A 14,931-nucleotide genomic window follows, 5' to 3' on the forward strand; every position below is an offset into this window, starting at 1 on the left:
GTTCCTAATAATAATTCTTTAGGTGAGTGTATAACCCCTGATGCTGACGTAGCCTACATTCGCAATGTTATGCGACGGTCTACGCCAACATCATGCGCCTAAGTTAGAGGGCGTGGTGCATAAAAGATTATGTCATTTGCGTCAAAGGGTTGACAGTATTGGCCAGATGAAGCCGTGATACGCAAAACGGCCGTCGCCATGTTCTTGTGATTGCACTACTTTTGTTATCCCCCTCTCTGTACCCAGTATAAGAAATATTTGCATCGAATGGTGAGTGCCGCTTATTTATCTCTATTTGTGGAATCATTTTTGTACCTGACAAGCCGTGCACCACCAGATTGCGAGATACTGCAGCCCCTGCCTCCTCCATGTGACCAGTGGTGAAGCGAAGGTCTGCCGCAGTGCCACCGAATCTTGCATCTCATTTTACCATTTGTATACCATTGTGCTTTGCTCAAAACAAATTCTTGGTAGAGCACGCGGCATTGCATTACCCACACCATGGATACAGGACAATTCTCATCTTCTGTCATGGACATTTCACAACAAATGGAGGCAGATTTGGGCGTTACGGAGGGCAGAGAGGGTTCAGATTCATATTTTTTACAGTGCAATCAGAAAGATGTTTTTGAAATATTGAGCACAAAAGCACTTGAAACGAGGGTAACACAATTGTCTGAAAAAGAGGTCCAATTATATTGTACCATAAGCTCCCTCAAACCTTATAAAGAAAGCAATCGGGTGCCCAGAGGTCTCCGGATCTACAAAGAAATGGCGCAGTACCAAGAGGACACAGTGTCACGGCCATGCCCATGACCGTGACTCCTTTACCGCATGCAGTTGCCCGTGTGTTTTGTATGGGTGTTCAACCACGGGTGAGGGCCGCTTGTCTGTGGCCTCACTTGTGGTTGCCGTGGGCAACCACTGTTGTATTTTGCAGCAGAGCAGCCTGAACGTCGCTAGGCAGCTTGCTGCTCTGTCATGCGGTCACACCTAGCAACCTTTATGTTAGGTGTGTGTATGTTATGCACGTTGTATGTATTGTGTGCACTTCCCATTTATGTGTCTTTCCCTTCTGTGGTACTGGAAGGGTTAACTTCCTTCCCAGTGTGTGTGTGATGTCACTGGGTGTGTCCAACCCTTGGGTGTGGCCACTTGGGCCTATATAGACCCTCTCTCTAGCAGGGCTCAGTAGGTTGCTTCAGTCTTGCTAGCTGAAGCAGCCTCCTGTGTTTTCCATCCGCCTGTGAGAGCCACCACTGTGGTCATAGTTTATGTTTTCCTGTACTATTTAGTGCTGCCATGTATCTGGGTTCCGGTGTGTGGATGAGTTTGTGCTGACGTCTGTCTGCTATTTGTGGACTTCAGCTTTCCTGCACACGGATCTAGTCAGCAGGGCTGTGGCAGGTGGCTGGAACTAGTGCAGCACCTGCCATATACATAGGCTGTTTATGTTTCCCCTTTTCCAGCAGCTTGGCCGTTAAGACTCCTGCTCCTCCGTGCTTTGGAGGAGTGGGTGGTCTTACTCAGCTCCTAGCTTAGGGCCATCTTAAGGGCTAGCAGGGACTTCTAGGTTCCGGAGCATGAGCCCTCCTACCATCAAGGTTGGCTCATGTAGCTAGGAGTCAGGGTCAGGTTAGAGATGGGTTTAGGAGGTGACCTGCTCCCTAATCCTGTCTTCTTGGTCAAGCAGCCATAACATCACCTGGCTCCACACGGCTGAGGATTTCCCCCATCCTCAGCCGTGACACACAGCCTTTGCCTCTGAATGGCAACAACTGCATTTTGATTTTTCCAACCAAATCTTGGAGATGATATTACAAAGAAATGAAAAGGAATACACTACGGTTCAGACGGAATTAGAAAAAGCTAAAAGTGTGCTCCAAAACCGCTTACTGGAAAGTCAGTCCAGCAGCTTCTTTAAACGTCTCGACAAGAAATTGACCGTAATTCAGAGTGAAATTAAGGAGAAAAAGCAAGATAAATTCCTAAAAGACAAACTTGATTATGAATCTGGAAGGTTTTTTAACTGAAGTAACAAGCCCCAGAGAAAACAACGCAATCCAAGACGAAAGAGAAGCGATTTCTGGACTTCAGACTCAGATTCCAGTTTTTCTGATGACCAAAATATTTGCGGTCCATTTGAGTCTACAGGACTAACTTATGAGGGGTCCCCTTTAGTAGGAGAATTAGAAGGGGGCGAGGGAAACGTAACAAAAGGAAGCAGGCCGAGAAAACAGGGATACAAGCGCAAACAAGTATCCTGGCGACGATAGCTGAGGAGATTACTTTAGAGGAAACGGAAAACATAGTGTTAAATCTATCGGGAGTGGAGCTACCGTCTGACTGTGTGAAGGTCCTCAATCGAGGCCTTAATTACAGTCTGGTGAAGGGCTTCAACCCGATATATTTTAAAATTGATCTTTTCAAAGCCAGAATTTATAATTCCTCAACCTCGCGTCATGTCGAATAAAAAGAGGGTGAACGACCCGCAGTAACTGGCCCTCTAGGCTTCTGCACATGCCAACTTTAATCAGACAGAGATTTCCTGTCTGGAATGGTTGGCTGAAGCCAGTCTTGATTCAGCTCTGGAGGTGGGAGTTATTCCGGAATTCACTGGTGGACTCCCCTCCACATTTTGTCCCCCCCTGCCCGCCGGCAGCAGCATCGATGTCTTTCACCAAAAGGTGCTCGAAGGGGTTAAATCTTTGATTTATCCCCAAGCAAACCACAATATTTTTCGAGGAGAAGAGCAAGCACTGAAATGGTTACAATCACAAGAAGACATTGTTGTGAAGCCGGCGGACAAGGGGGGAAACATATTGCTATTCAGTAAAGAATACTATGTAGCAGAGGCTCAAAGACAGCTGAATGACACTCTGACTTACGAAAAATTGCCGAGTGATCCAACTTTTAAAATACAAAAGCTGTTAAGGAGCTTTCTGCATACATATGTCGATATGAACATGTTATCTAAAAACAAAGCCGAAAAATAGTTTCTGATGTATCCGACAAGACCGACATGGTATTTCCTCCCGAAGATTCACAAGTCACTGACCCACCCCCCTGGGAGACCAATTGTCTCTGGGGTGGGGTCAGTGACCGAACCATTGTCCAGGTATATAGATTGGTTACTAAGACCGCTAGTAAAAATGGCACCCTCACACCTCAGGGACACATCTGATCTCCTCCTGGCACTGGACTCCTTCCAGTGGCAGGAGGAATTTCATTTAGTGTCCCTGGATGTAGAGGGTCTCTATACGCGTATCCCACAGGACAGAGGCATTCTAGCAGTGATGAAAATTCTTGAAAATACAGACAAAAGTGAGGTCTTTAACCGCCTCTGGACCGCCTAACGCAGGATTGCGTTCCGGAGGCGGCTCACTCAGGCAGAGTCACGCATCTACGCGTCATCTTGCGAGACGCGAGATTTCCTGTGAACGCGCGCACACAGGCGTGCGCGTTCACAGGAACTGCAGGTAAGCGAGTGGATCTACAGCCTGCCAGCGGCGATCGTTCGCTGGCAGGCTGTAGATGCGATTTTTTTAACCCCTAACAGGTATATTAGACGTTGTTTTGATAACAGCGTCTAATATACCTGCTACCTGGTCCTCTGGTGGTCCCTTTTGCTTGGATCGACCACCAGAGGACACAGGCAGCTCTGTAATAAGTAGCACCAAGCACCACACTACACCCCCCCCTGTAACTTATTAACCCCTTATTAACCTCTGATCACCCCATATAGACTCCTTGATCACCCCCCTGTCATTGATCACCCCCCTGTCATTGATCACCCCCCTGTAAGGCTCCATTCTGACGTCTGTATGTGTTTTACGGATCCACGGATCCATGGATCGGATCCGCAAAACACATACGGACGTCTGAATGGAGCCTTACAGGGGGGTGATCAATGACAGGGGGGTGATCACCCCATATAGACTCCCTGATCACCCCCCTGTCATTGATCACCCCCCTGTAAGGCTCCATTCAGACGTCCGTATGTGTTTTACGGATCCACGGATCCATAGATCGGATCCGCAAAACACATACGGAAGTCTGAATGGAGCCTTACAGGGGGGTGATCAATGACAGGGGGGTGATCACCCCACATAGACTCCCTGATCACCCCCCTGTTATTGATCAACCCCCTGTAAGGCTCCATTCAGAGGTCCGTATGTGTTTTGCGGATCCACGGATCCATGGATCGGATCCGCAAAACACATACAGACGTCTGAATGGAGCCTTACAGGGGGTGTGATCACCCCATATAGACTCCCTGATCACCCCCCTGTGATTGATCACCCCCCTGTAAGGCTCCATTCAGACGTCCGGATGTGTTTTGCGGATCCGATCCATGGATCCGTGGATCCGCAAAACACATACGGACTCTGAATGGAGCCTTACAAGGGGGTTATCAATGAGAGAGGGCGATCAGGGAGTCTATATGGGGTGATCCCCCCCCCCCCGTCATTGATCACCCCCCTGTAAGGCTCCATTCAGACGTCCGTATGTGTTTTGCGGATCCGCGGATCCGTGTATCCGCAAAACACTGACAACGCGTATCTGCAAAACACATATGGACGTCTGAATGGAGCCTTACAGGGGGGTGATCAATGACAGGGTCGGGATCACCCCATATAGACTCCCTGATCACCCCCCTGTCATTGATCACCCCCCTGTAAGGCTCCATTCAGACATTTGTTTGGCACAAGTTAGCGGAAATTGATTTTTTATTTTATTTTTTCTTACAAAGTCTCATATTCCACTAACTTATGACAAAAAATAAAATCTCACATGAACTCACCATATCCCTCACGGAATCCAAATGCCTAAATTTTTTTAGACAATTAAATTCAAGACTTCTACTCATGCTTTAGGGCCCCTAAAATGCCAGGGCAGTATAAATACCCCACATGTGACCCAATTTCGGAAAGAAGACACCCCAAGGTATTCGCTGGGGGGCATATTGAGTCCATGAAAGATTGAACTTTTTGTCCCCAGTTAGCGGAAAGGGAGACTTTGTGAGAAAAAAATAAAATAAATCAATTTCCACTAACTTGTGCCAAAAAAAAAAATCTTGTATAAACTCGCCATGCCCCTCATTAAATACCTTGGGGTGTCTTCTTTCCAAAATGGGGTCACATGTGGGGTTTTTATACTGCCCTGGCATTTTAGGGGCCCTAAAGCGTGAGAAGAAGTCTGGGATCCAAATGTCTAAAAATGCCCTCCTAAAAGGAATTTGGGCCCCTTTGCGCATCTAGGCTGCCAAAAAGTGTCACACATGTGGTATCGCCGTACTCAGGAGAAGTTGGGCAATGTGTTTTGGGGTGTCATTTTACATATACCCATGCTGGGTGAGATAAATATCTCGGCAAATGCCAACTTTGTATAAAAAAATACAAAACACATTGCCCAACTTCTCCTGAGTACGGCGATACCACATGTGTGACACTTTTTTGCAGCCTAGGTGGGCAAAGGGGCCCACATTCCAAAGAGCACCTTTAGGATTTCACAGGGCATTTTTTACACATTTTGATTTCAAACTACTTCTCACGCATTAGGTCCCCTAAAATGCCAGGGCAGTATAAATACCCCACATGTCGATATGAACATGTTATCTAAAAACAAAGCCGAAAAATAGTTTCTGATGTATCCGACAAGACCGACATGGTATTTCCTCCCGAAGATTCACAAGTCACTGACCCACCCCCCTGGGAGACCAATTGTCTCTGGGGTGGGGTCAGTGACCGAACCATTGTCCAGGTATATAGATTGGTTACTAAGACCGCTAGTAAAAATGGCACCCTCACACCTCAGGGACACATCTGATCTCCTCCTGGCACTGGACTCCTTCCAGTGGCAGGAGGAATTTCATTTAGTGTCCCTGGATGTGGAAGGTCTCTATATGCGTATCCCACAGGACAGAGGCATTCTAGCAGTGATGGAAATTCTAGAAAATACAGACAAAAGTGAGGTCTTTAACCGCCTCTGGACCGCCTAACGCAGGATTGCGTTCCGGAGGCGGCTCACTCAGGCAGAGTCACGCATCCACGCGTCATCTTGCGAGACGCGAGATTTCCTGTGAACGCGCGCACACAGGCGTGCGCGTTCACAGGAACTGCAGGTAAGCGAGTGGATCTACAGCCTGCCAGCGGCGATCGTTCGCTGGCAGGCTGTAGATGCAATTTTTTTAACCTCTAACAGGTATATTAGACGCTGTTTTGATAACAGCGTCTAATATACCTGCTACCTGGTCCTCTGGTGGTCCCTTTTGCTTGGATCGACCACCAGAGGACACAGGCAGCTCTGTAATAAGTAGCACCAAGCACCACACTACACTACACCCCCCCCTGTAACTTATTAACCCCTTATTAACCTCTGATCACCCCATATAGACTCCTTGATCACCCCCCTGTCATTGATCACCCCCCTGTCATTGATCACCCCCCGTGTAAGGCTCCATTCTGACGTCTGTATGTGTTTTACGGATCCACGGATCCATGGATCGGATCCGCAAAACACATACGGACGTCTGAATGGAGCCTTACAGGGGGGTGATCAATGACAGGGGGGTGATCACCCCATATAGACTCCCTGATCACCCCCTGTCATTGATCACCCCCCTGTCATTGATCACCCCCCTGTAAGGCTCCATTCAGACGTCCGTATGTGTTTTACGGATCCCCGGATCCATAGATCGGATCCGCAAAACACATACGGAAGTCTGAATGGAGCCTTACAGGGGGGTGATCAATGACAGGGGGGTGATCACCCCACATAGACTCCCTGATCACCCCCCTGTTATTGATCAACCCCCTGTAAGGCTCCATTCAGAGGTCCGTATGTGTTTTGCGGATCCACGGATCCATGGATCGGATCCGCAAAACACATACAGACGTCTGAATGGAGCCTTACAGGGGGTGTGATCACCCCATATAGACTCCCTGATCACCCCCCTGTGATTGATCACCCCCCTGTAAGGCTCCATTCAGACGTCCGGATGTGTTTTGCGGATCCGATCCATGGATCCGTGGATCCGCAAAACACATACGGACTCTGAATGGAGCCTTACAAGGGGGTTATCAATGAGAGAGGGCGATCAGGGAGTCTATATGGGGTGATCACCCCCCCCCCGTCATTGATCACCCCCCTGTAAGGCTCCATTCAGACGTCCGTATGTGTTTTGCGGATCCGCGGATCCGTGTATCCGCAAAACACTGACAATGCGTATCTGCAAAACACATATGGACGTCTGAATGGAGCCTTACAGGGGGGTGATCAATGACAGGGTCGTGATCACCCCATATAGACTCCCTGATCACCCCCCTGTCATTGATCACCCCCCTGTAAGGCTCCATTCAGACATTTGTTTGGCACAAGTTAGCGGAAATTGATTTTTTATTTTATTTTTTCTTACAAAGTCTCATATTCCACTAACTTATGACAAAAAATAAAATCTCACATGAACTCACCATATCCCTCACGGAATCCAAATGCCTAAATTTTTTTAGACAATTAAATTCAAGACTTCTACTCATGCTTTAGGGCCCCTAAAATGCCAGGGCAGTATAAATACCCCACATGTGACCCAATTTCGGAAAGAAGACACCCCAAGGTATTCGCTGGGGGGCATATTGAGTCCATGAAAGATTGAACTTTTTGTCCCCAGTTAGCGGAAAGGGAGACTTTGTGAGAAAAAAATAAAATAAATCAATTTCCACTAACTTGTGCCAAAAAAAAAATCTTCTATGAACTCGCCATGCCCCTCATTGAATACCTTGGGGTGTTTTCTTTCCAAAATGGGGTCACATGTGGGGTATTTATACTGCCCTGGCATTTTAGGGGCCCTAATGCGTGAGAAGAAGTCTGGGATCCAAATGTCTAAAAATGCCCTCCTAAAAGGAATTTGGGCCCCTTTGCGCATCTAGGCTGCCAAAAAGTGTCACACATGTGGTATCGCCGTACTCAGGAGAAGTTGGGCAATGTGTTTTGGAGTTTCATTTTGCATATACCCATGCTGGGTGAGATAAATATCTCGGCAAATGCCAACTTTGTATAAAAAAATACAAAACACATTGCCCAACTTCTCCTGAGTACGGCGATACCACATGTGTGACACTTTTTTGCAGCCTAGGTGGGCAAAGGGGCCCACATTCCAAAGAGCACCTTTAGGATTTCACAGGGCATTTTTTACACATTTTGATTTCAAACTACTTCTCACGCATTAGGTCCCCTAAAATGCCAGGGCAGTATAAATACCCCACAAGTGACCCCATTTTGAAAAGAAGACACCCGAAGGTATTCCGTGAGGGGCATGGCGAGTTCCTAGAATATTTTATTTTTTGTCACAAGTTAGCGGAAAATGATGATTTTTTTATTTTATTTTTTTCTTACAAAGTCTTATATTCCACTAACTTGTGACAAAAAATAAAAACTTCCATGAACTCACTATGCCCATCACGAAATACCTTGGGGTGTCTTCTTTCCAAAATGGGGTCACTTGTGGGGTAGTTATACTGCCCTGGCATTTTAGGGGCCCTAATGCGTGAGAAGTAGTTTGAAATCAAAATGTGTAAAAAATGCCCTGTGAAATCCTAAAGGTGCTCTTTGGAATGTGGGCCCCTTTGCCCACCTAGGCTGCAAAAAAGTGTCACACATGTGGTATCGCCGTACTAAGGAGAAGTTGGGCAATGTGTTTTGGGGTGTCTTTTTACATATACCCATGCTGGGTGAGAGAAATATGACAAATTGGTCCGCAGCCATTTTAAAGAAACAAAAAACCGCACTTGGCTGGATGGGTGGTCGCCAAAAGGCAATAGAAGATGTGGCAGCTGCTCTTTTTGCAGGTATAATCCCCAGTGGTCTCACATATCTTTCGGAGGTATCAATCACAAAGTGAACACACTAATTACATGTAGGAGCAAATATGTAGTGTACCTAATCTTGTGCAGTTGTGGTAGATTCTACATCGGTAAGGCGGTCCGATGCCTCTTTGAACGCATCCGCGAACATATATGTTCTATTACCACTGATAGGGGTGTCCTTATAGAACATATACAGTCTGCACATAATGGAGATAGCTCAGTCCTCAGATTTGCAAGCTTAGAGGTTGTTCAGAATCCTCCGAGAGGGGGCGATAGAGGACGGGAACTACTAAGAAAAGAAGGTAGATGGATCTTACGTTCTAATGCCACGGGCCCTCTGGGACTGAATGAAAAACTCGATATGAGTGTCTTTCTGTGATGTCTCAATATTCTATGTATGTTGTCTGCTGTTGTTTTTAATGTTTCATGGATATCTTATTTTGTAGCATTGATGTATAACCCTTGATGCTGACGTAACCTACATTTGCAATGTTATGTGACGGTCTACGCCAACATCATGCGCATAAAAGATTATGTCATTTGCGTCAAAGGGTTGACAGTATTGGCCAGATAAAGCGGTGATACGCGAAACGGTCGTCGCCATGTTCTTGTGATTGCACTGCTTTTGTTATCCCCCTCTCTGTACCCAGTATAAGAAATATTTGCATCGAATGGTGAGTGCCGCTTATTTATCTCTATTTGTGGAAATATACAGTACAGACCAAAAGTTTGGACACACCTTCTTATTCAAAGAGTTTTCTTTATTTTCATGACTATGAAGGCATCAAAACTATGAATTAACACATGTGGAATTATATACATAACAAACAAGTGTGAAACAACTGAAAATATGTCATATTTAGGTTCTTCAAAGTAGCCACCTTTTGCTTTGATTACTGCTTTGCACACTCTTGGCATTCTCTTGGTGAGCTTCAAGAGGTAGTCCCCTGAAATGGTCTTCCAACAGTCTTGAAGGAGTTCCCAGAGATGCTTAGCACTTGTTGGCCATTTTGCCTTCACTCTGCGGTCCAGCTCACCCCAAACCATCTCGATTGGGTTCAGGTCCGGTGACTGTGGAGGCCAGGTCATCTGGCGCAGCACCCCATCACTCTCCTTCATGGTCAAATAACCCTTACTTTCAACGTTTTCCCAATTTTTCGGCTGACTGACTGACCTTCATTTCTTAAAGTAATGATGGCCACTCGTTTTTCTTTACTTAGCTGCTTTTTTCTTGCCATAATACAAATTCTAACAGTCTATTCAGTAGGACTATCAGCTGTGTATCCACCTGACTTCTCCTCAACGCCACTGATGGTCCCAACCCCATTTATAAGGCAAGAAATCCCACTTATTAAACCTGACAGGGCACACCTGTGAAGTGAAAACCATTTCAGGGGACTACCTCTTGAAGCTCATCAAGAGAATGCCAAGAGTGTGCAAAGCAGTAATCAAAGCAAAAGGTGGCTACTTTGAAGAACCTAGAATATGACATATTTTCAGTTGTTTCACACTTGTTTGTTATGTATATAATTCCACATGTGTTAATTCATAGTTTTGATGCCTTCAGTGTGAATCTACAATTTTCATAGTCATGAAAATAAAGAAAACTCTTTGAATGAGAAGGTGTGTCCAAACTTTTGGTCTGTACTGTATATCAATATATTCTAAATATTCGCAAATTATCGAAGTGCCGATATTCGCAAGAAAAATTTGCTATTCGATTATTCGCGCTCCCAACACTGCTGCCACTACCCTTACTTCTACCTAGTCTTCACTTCTACTATTACCAATACACATCCACAGAAACATTTATTCTACAGCCTGTAGAACATCTGTTCCATGTTGTGCTACTACTGCTGCTGCTACTAGTGCTGTAACATGCCACTGTAACATACCATTTTCACATTCACACTGTACTGCTGCTGGTCTCAAAAAAGGTAGACTTTTTTTTACGCATGTTCAGAACAAGCAACTGTTTCTTTCAATATTAGTATGTGTGCGTATTGACATGGGCAGGCATCTGTCCCTATTAAGGCATTATTTTTGAACATTTTGAACAACTGTGCAGAACAAGCTACTTTTTCATCCCACACTACCATTTGTGTGTGTAAATACAGATCGGCATCTACCCTCGTTAATGCATGACTTTAAACCAATATACGATATACTAAACAACGACTCAACTCAAGAACTTATGCCCTACCATAAAAAATGGGAATTAGACCTTAATAAAAACATACGCTTAAATAAATGGAACACAGCATTGAAACTGTTTAAAAAAGCAACAATTTGCACTAACCATAGAGAACAATTATTTAAAACACTATGTAGATGGTATCACACCACTGCAAGATTACATTTCTTTTCTGACACATGCTTAGACACATGTTGGAGAAACAGTAATCAAAGGGGAACTTTGTTCCATGTCTTTTGGTCTTGCCCGAAACTGACGAAATTAAAAGGTGATATAGGTATACTAGTTAATATGATCACAGGTAAAACCCTTACTATCACCCCAGAACTGGTATTGCTGAATCTGGGAATAGACTCTATGGATTCATCAGTGCAGTTCCCCTTAATACACATCTTTATTGCATACAGAACGTTGATAGCAAAAAACTGGAAAACAGAAACAATACCAATTACAAAAAATATAATAGAGATGGTGTCAAGAAGCTGTATCAATGAAAAATCGTATGCAATATGTATGGACAGGTATACCATTATGCAACAAAAATTGGAAGCATGGCTAAAGTACTTCCCTAAGTAAGGAGGAAGTCGGATGTGTGAAAGGAGCCGGTCAACCGAAAAGTCAGACAACATAAGAGAAACATAAATATAATAAAGATTGTAATGCATAAAACCAATTTAGTATTGCCAGAAAAGATTAGTGATACATGTAATTAAAGATATGTTCTCAATGTATATGTAATAAAGATTCACTTTTCTTTATTCATTTAATGTTAAAGTTAACAAAGATTTAAGAAGGCACATTTGTGTATATGTTTTTTTTATTTTACTGCAATTTATTCTGATACATGCATCATCAATTATATTTGAAATATAGATTATGTGTTCCCACCTCATGTGATATGAAGTAATATTACGTGTGAAACATTCAATTTTCTGTATGTTATATTGAAATTTCTTTGAAAATTCTAATAAAAAATTATTTTGTTCTAAAAAGTAGTGTTCACTGAAGAAAAGCATTCTAAGTGGAATTCGGTCAGAAATTTAGGAAAAATTTGATTTGCAATGAATCAAATTTTCTTGCTCTTCATGGTAACTAATCAGTTTTTCCTAAAATGGCAGATGCACATGTTACAAAGTGAAAGTAAGAAGCTTGGTAATGTGAGAACACACATAATGCCTTGCAGCCAGCCAATCCACAGATAGCCATCCCCTATGATGTCACAGCCCTATAAAACCCTCCTCCTGCGTGGTCTCCACCATTGTCCTGTGAGCTGAGCATAGGGAGACATATGCAAAGTGCTCATACGCTACAGACAGTGTTGACGAAAATGATTAATAAAAGAATATTGGAGAGAGAGAGAGTGCAGCGACCATGCAGGGAGAGTGCAGGAAGACGTATGCTGTGTTAGTTATTTATTTATTCCTACATTTACTTAATCCTACATCAGCCATATATGTAATTCAATACCAATAAAATGGAAGCCTTTATTATTCCAGTGCCAGCTTGCCAACCAATATCATCCAGTCTGCACCCCTTAGGGGGGACAGGTCTTAATTATGACCTCCTCATCTTTTGCTGTCTTTACTTCTTCCAAATCATCCTTCTTGGTCTCCATGTCCTCCAAGTCAGCAAGATGCAGATGAAGGAGGAGCTGGATATTCCTGATGACATATTCTCATCAACATTAGATGAGGGCTGGAGTTGGGGAACTGGGCATGCCAGAGATGATTAATATTCTGTGTTCACAGACAAATAACCTGCAGGAGATTGCAGGCAAGAACAGCAATAATATGCATATTGTTCCCCCACCTAACCAGCCAAACCCCATTAACAAGAAGGACTACTGTATACAGTTACGGTCTCATTATTAAATGAAAGGCAGCTGTGGGCTAATTGGCCATGTGGTTCTTCATAGCAGGATGGCTACAACCCGCCCGCAGCAAAGCTACTCCGTATGGCCATACCCTAAGGCAGAGTAGCCTGGGTATACCTGATCTATAACAATTCATGACAAATTAATTTGTAACAAACTGAATTTCTTGGCTAACTTCAGCAAAATTGCCGAATCTAATTTTTCAAAACTTTGCTCATCTAATGCATAACAAATGCAACAGTGCAGTGTTTTTAAACAGGCTGTTTGTTAACAACATAAGGCTACTTTCACACTAGCGTTCAGAGCGGATCCGTCTTTTGTCTGCACAGATGGATCCGCTCCTATAATGCAGACGTTTGGATCCGTTCAGAACGGATCCGTCTGCATTATAGTTTAGAAAAAATTCTAAGTGTGAAAGTTGTTCAGACGGATCCGTCCAGACTTTACATTGAAAGTCAATGGGGACGGATCCGTTTGAAAATTGAGCCATATTGTGTCATCTTCAGACAGATCCGTCCCCATTGACTTACATTGTAAGTCTGGACGGATCCGTTTGCCTCCTCACGGCCAGGCTGAACGGAGCGGAGGCTGAACGCTGCCAGACTGATGCATTCTGAGCGGATCCGCGTCCACTCCGAATGCATTAGGGCAGTACGGATGCGTTCGGGCCGCTTGTGAGCCCCTTCAAACGGAGCTCACAAGCGGAGCCCCGAACGCTAGTGTGAAAGTAGCCTAAGCCATACATTTACCCATAGCTATATATGTCAGTGTGACTCTGACATTATTTGACATTATTTCTTATTGATGTTGTTGCATTAAAGAGCTTAAATTAGGAGAGAATGGAGGTAGAAAGAGCAAACATTTGTTAAAAAATGAAAGAAAAGAGAAAAAGAACAAGATATAAAGTCCTAGGAAACCTCAGAGTGTCCTATGTCAATATTTGGGCCTATTAGAGCACTTCTAATTTCGGTAGAATCGATTGAGCCACAAATGGATTTTTTTTAAAGAAATTGGCTTACCTCTAGGGAGGATTAGTGGTTTTTCTAGTTTGCATTGGCTTAAAAGGATATTAGAAAGTTCAAACCTAAATCATATCAATTTTTGTATACATATTTATTAGATTCTGATTTGAAGTATATGGCTGCACTGCACAAGGTGTCGGAGCTGTACTTATGTTCTGAGTTTGCCAAAAAGTAGACATGTGCAACCACTTCTAAAAATTATATTCTTTAAAGTTTCATCTCCGATGCACATATGGTTTACATAAGTAACATGATTATGGAAACAGCGTCGCAACAGAAAGCAATTCTTTCACAGATACATTCATAGCTTACCTGGAATAGTGTTATCGAGAAGACATCCTAAGAATCCTCCAACAAACATTTTTGTTGTGAGAAGCACAGTAATGGTTTAGTCAAGTTCCTTTACTCCTTAAATAAGAAAGACAAAGAGATACCATTTATTTATTTTATTTATTATAATTCTCTGATAGTTTTGGCAACAGATGTCTAGTGTGCATATCTGTTTTTTAAGTTAAAATTCAGTCTCCAAACATTAGGGTACAGACAGGTGAGACATGTTATGTAGGATCTTCCTTTGACACTTGTAGTATTACGCTGGGTTTCCAAGCTCAGATTTTAAGATACATTTTTTGAAGCCAAAACCAAGAATTGATTAAAAAAATTGTGAAATAGTATCTGTCATTTTATACTTACTATATTTTCATGATCCACATCTGGGGTTGGCTTAAAAAACGGCATGAAAAACCTAAAGATAAAAATCCAACCTCACAATGCTGTTACCATTAATAAAAATCTAAACTAAATGAATGACAGGCAAGTCACATATATGGATGTGGGCATCATTGTGCAGGCCAACAACATTCCTAGCTAACACCTAACAAAAAAAAAAAAAAAAAGCTACACGCCCCTGCACGTGTCCCAGTGAATCTTTAGTGGAATAAGAACATGGAGGCAGCCCCAATAAAGTAGTGGAGAAAA

The 14,931-nt window shown here is 43.5% G+C and overlaps 1 protein-coding gene across 1 annotated transcript in view; it reads right to left on the reverse strand.

The window, feature by feature from the left end:
* Positions 1 to 14,931, reverse strand: part of LOC120979732 (solute carrier family 23 member 1-like) — a 652,539-nt gene that overhangs the window by 42,788 nt on the left and 594,820 nt on the right. The window contains exon 11 of the mRNA XM_040408688.1: positions 14,266 to 14,361. Within this exon, the coding sequence (XP_040264622.1) occupies positions 14,342 to 14,361 (20 nt within the window). The 3' untranslated portion in view covers positions 14,266 to 14,341. The remainder of the gene's footprint in view (positions 1 to 14,265; positions 14,362 to 14,931) is intronic.

The sequence above is a fragment of the Bufo bufo genome, chromosome 1, assembly GCF_905171765.1.
Source record: "Bufo bufo chromosome 1, aBufBuf1.1, whole genome shotgun sequence".
NCBI classification, from domain to species: Eukaryota; Metazoa; Chordata; class Amphibia; order Anura; family Bufonidae; genus Bufo; species Bufo bufo.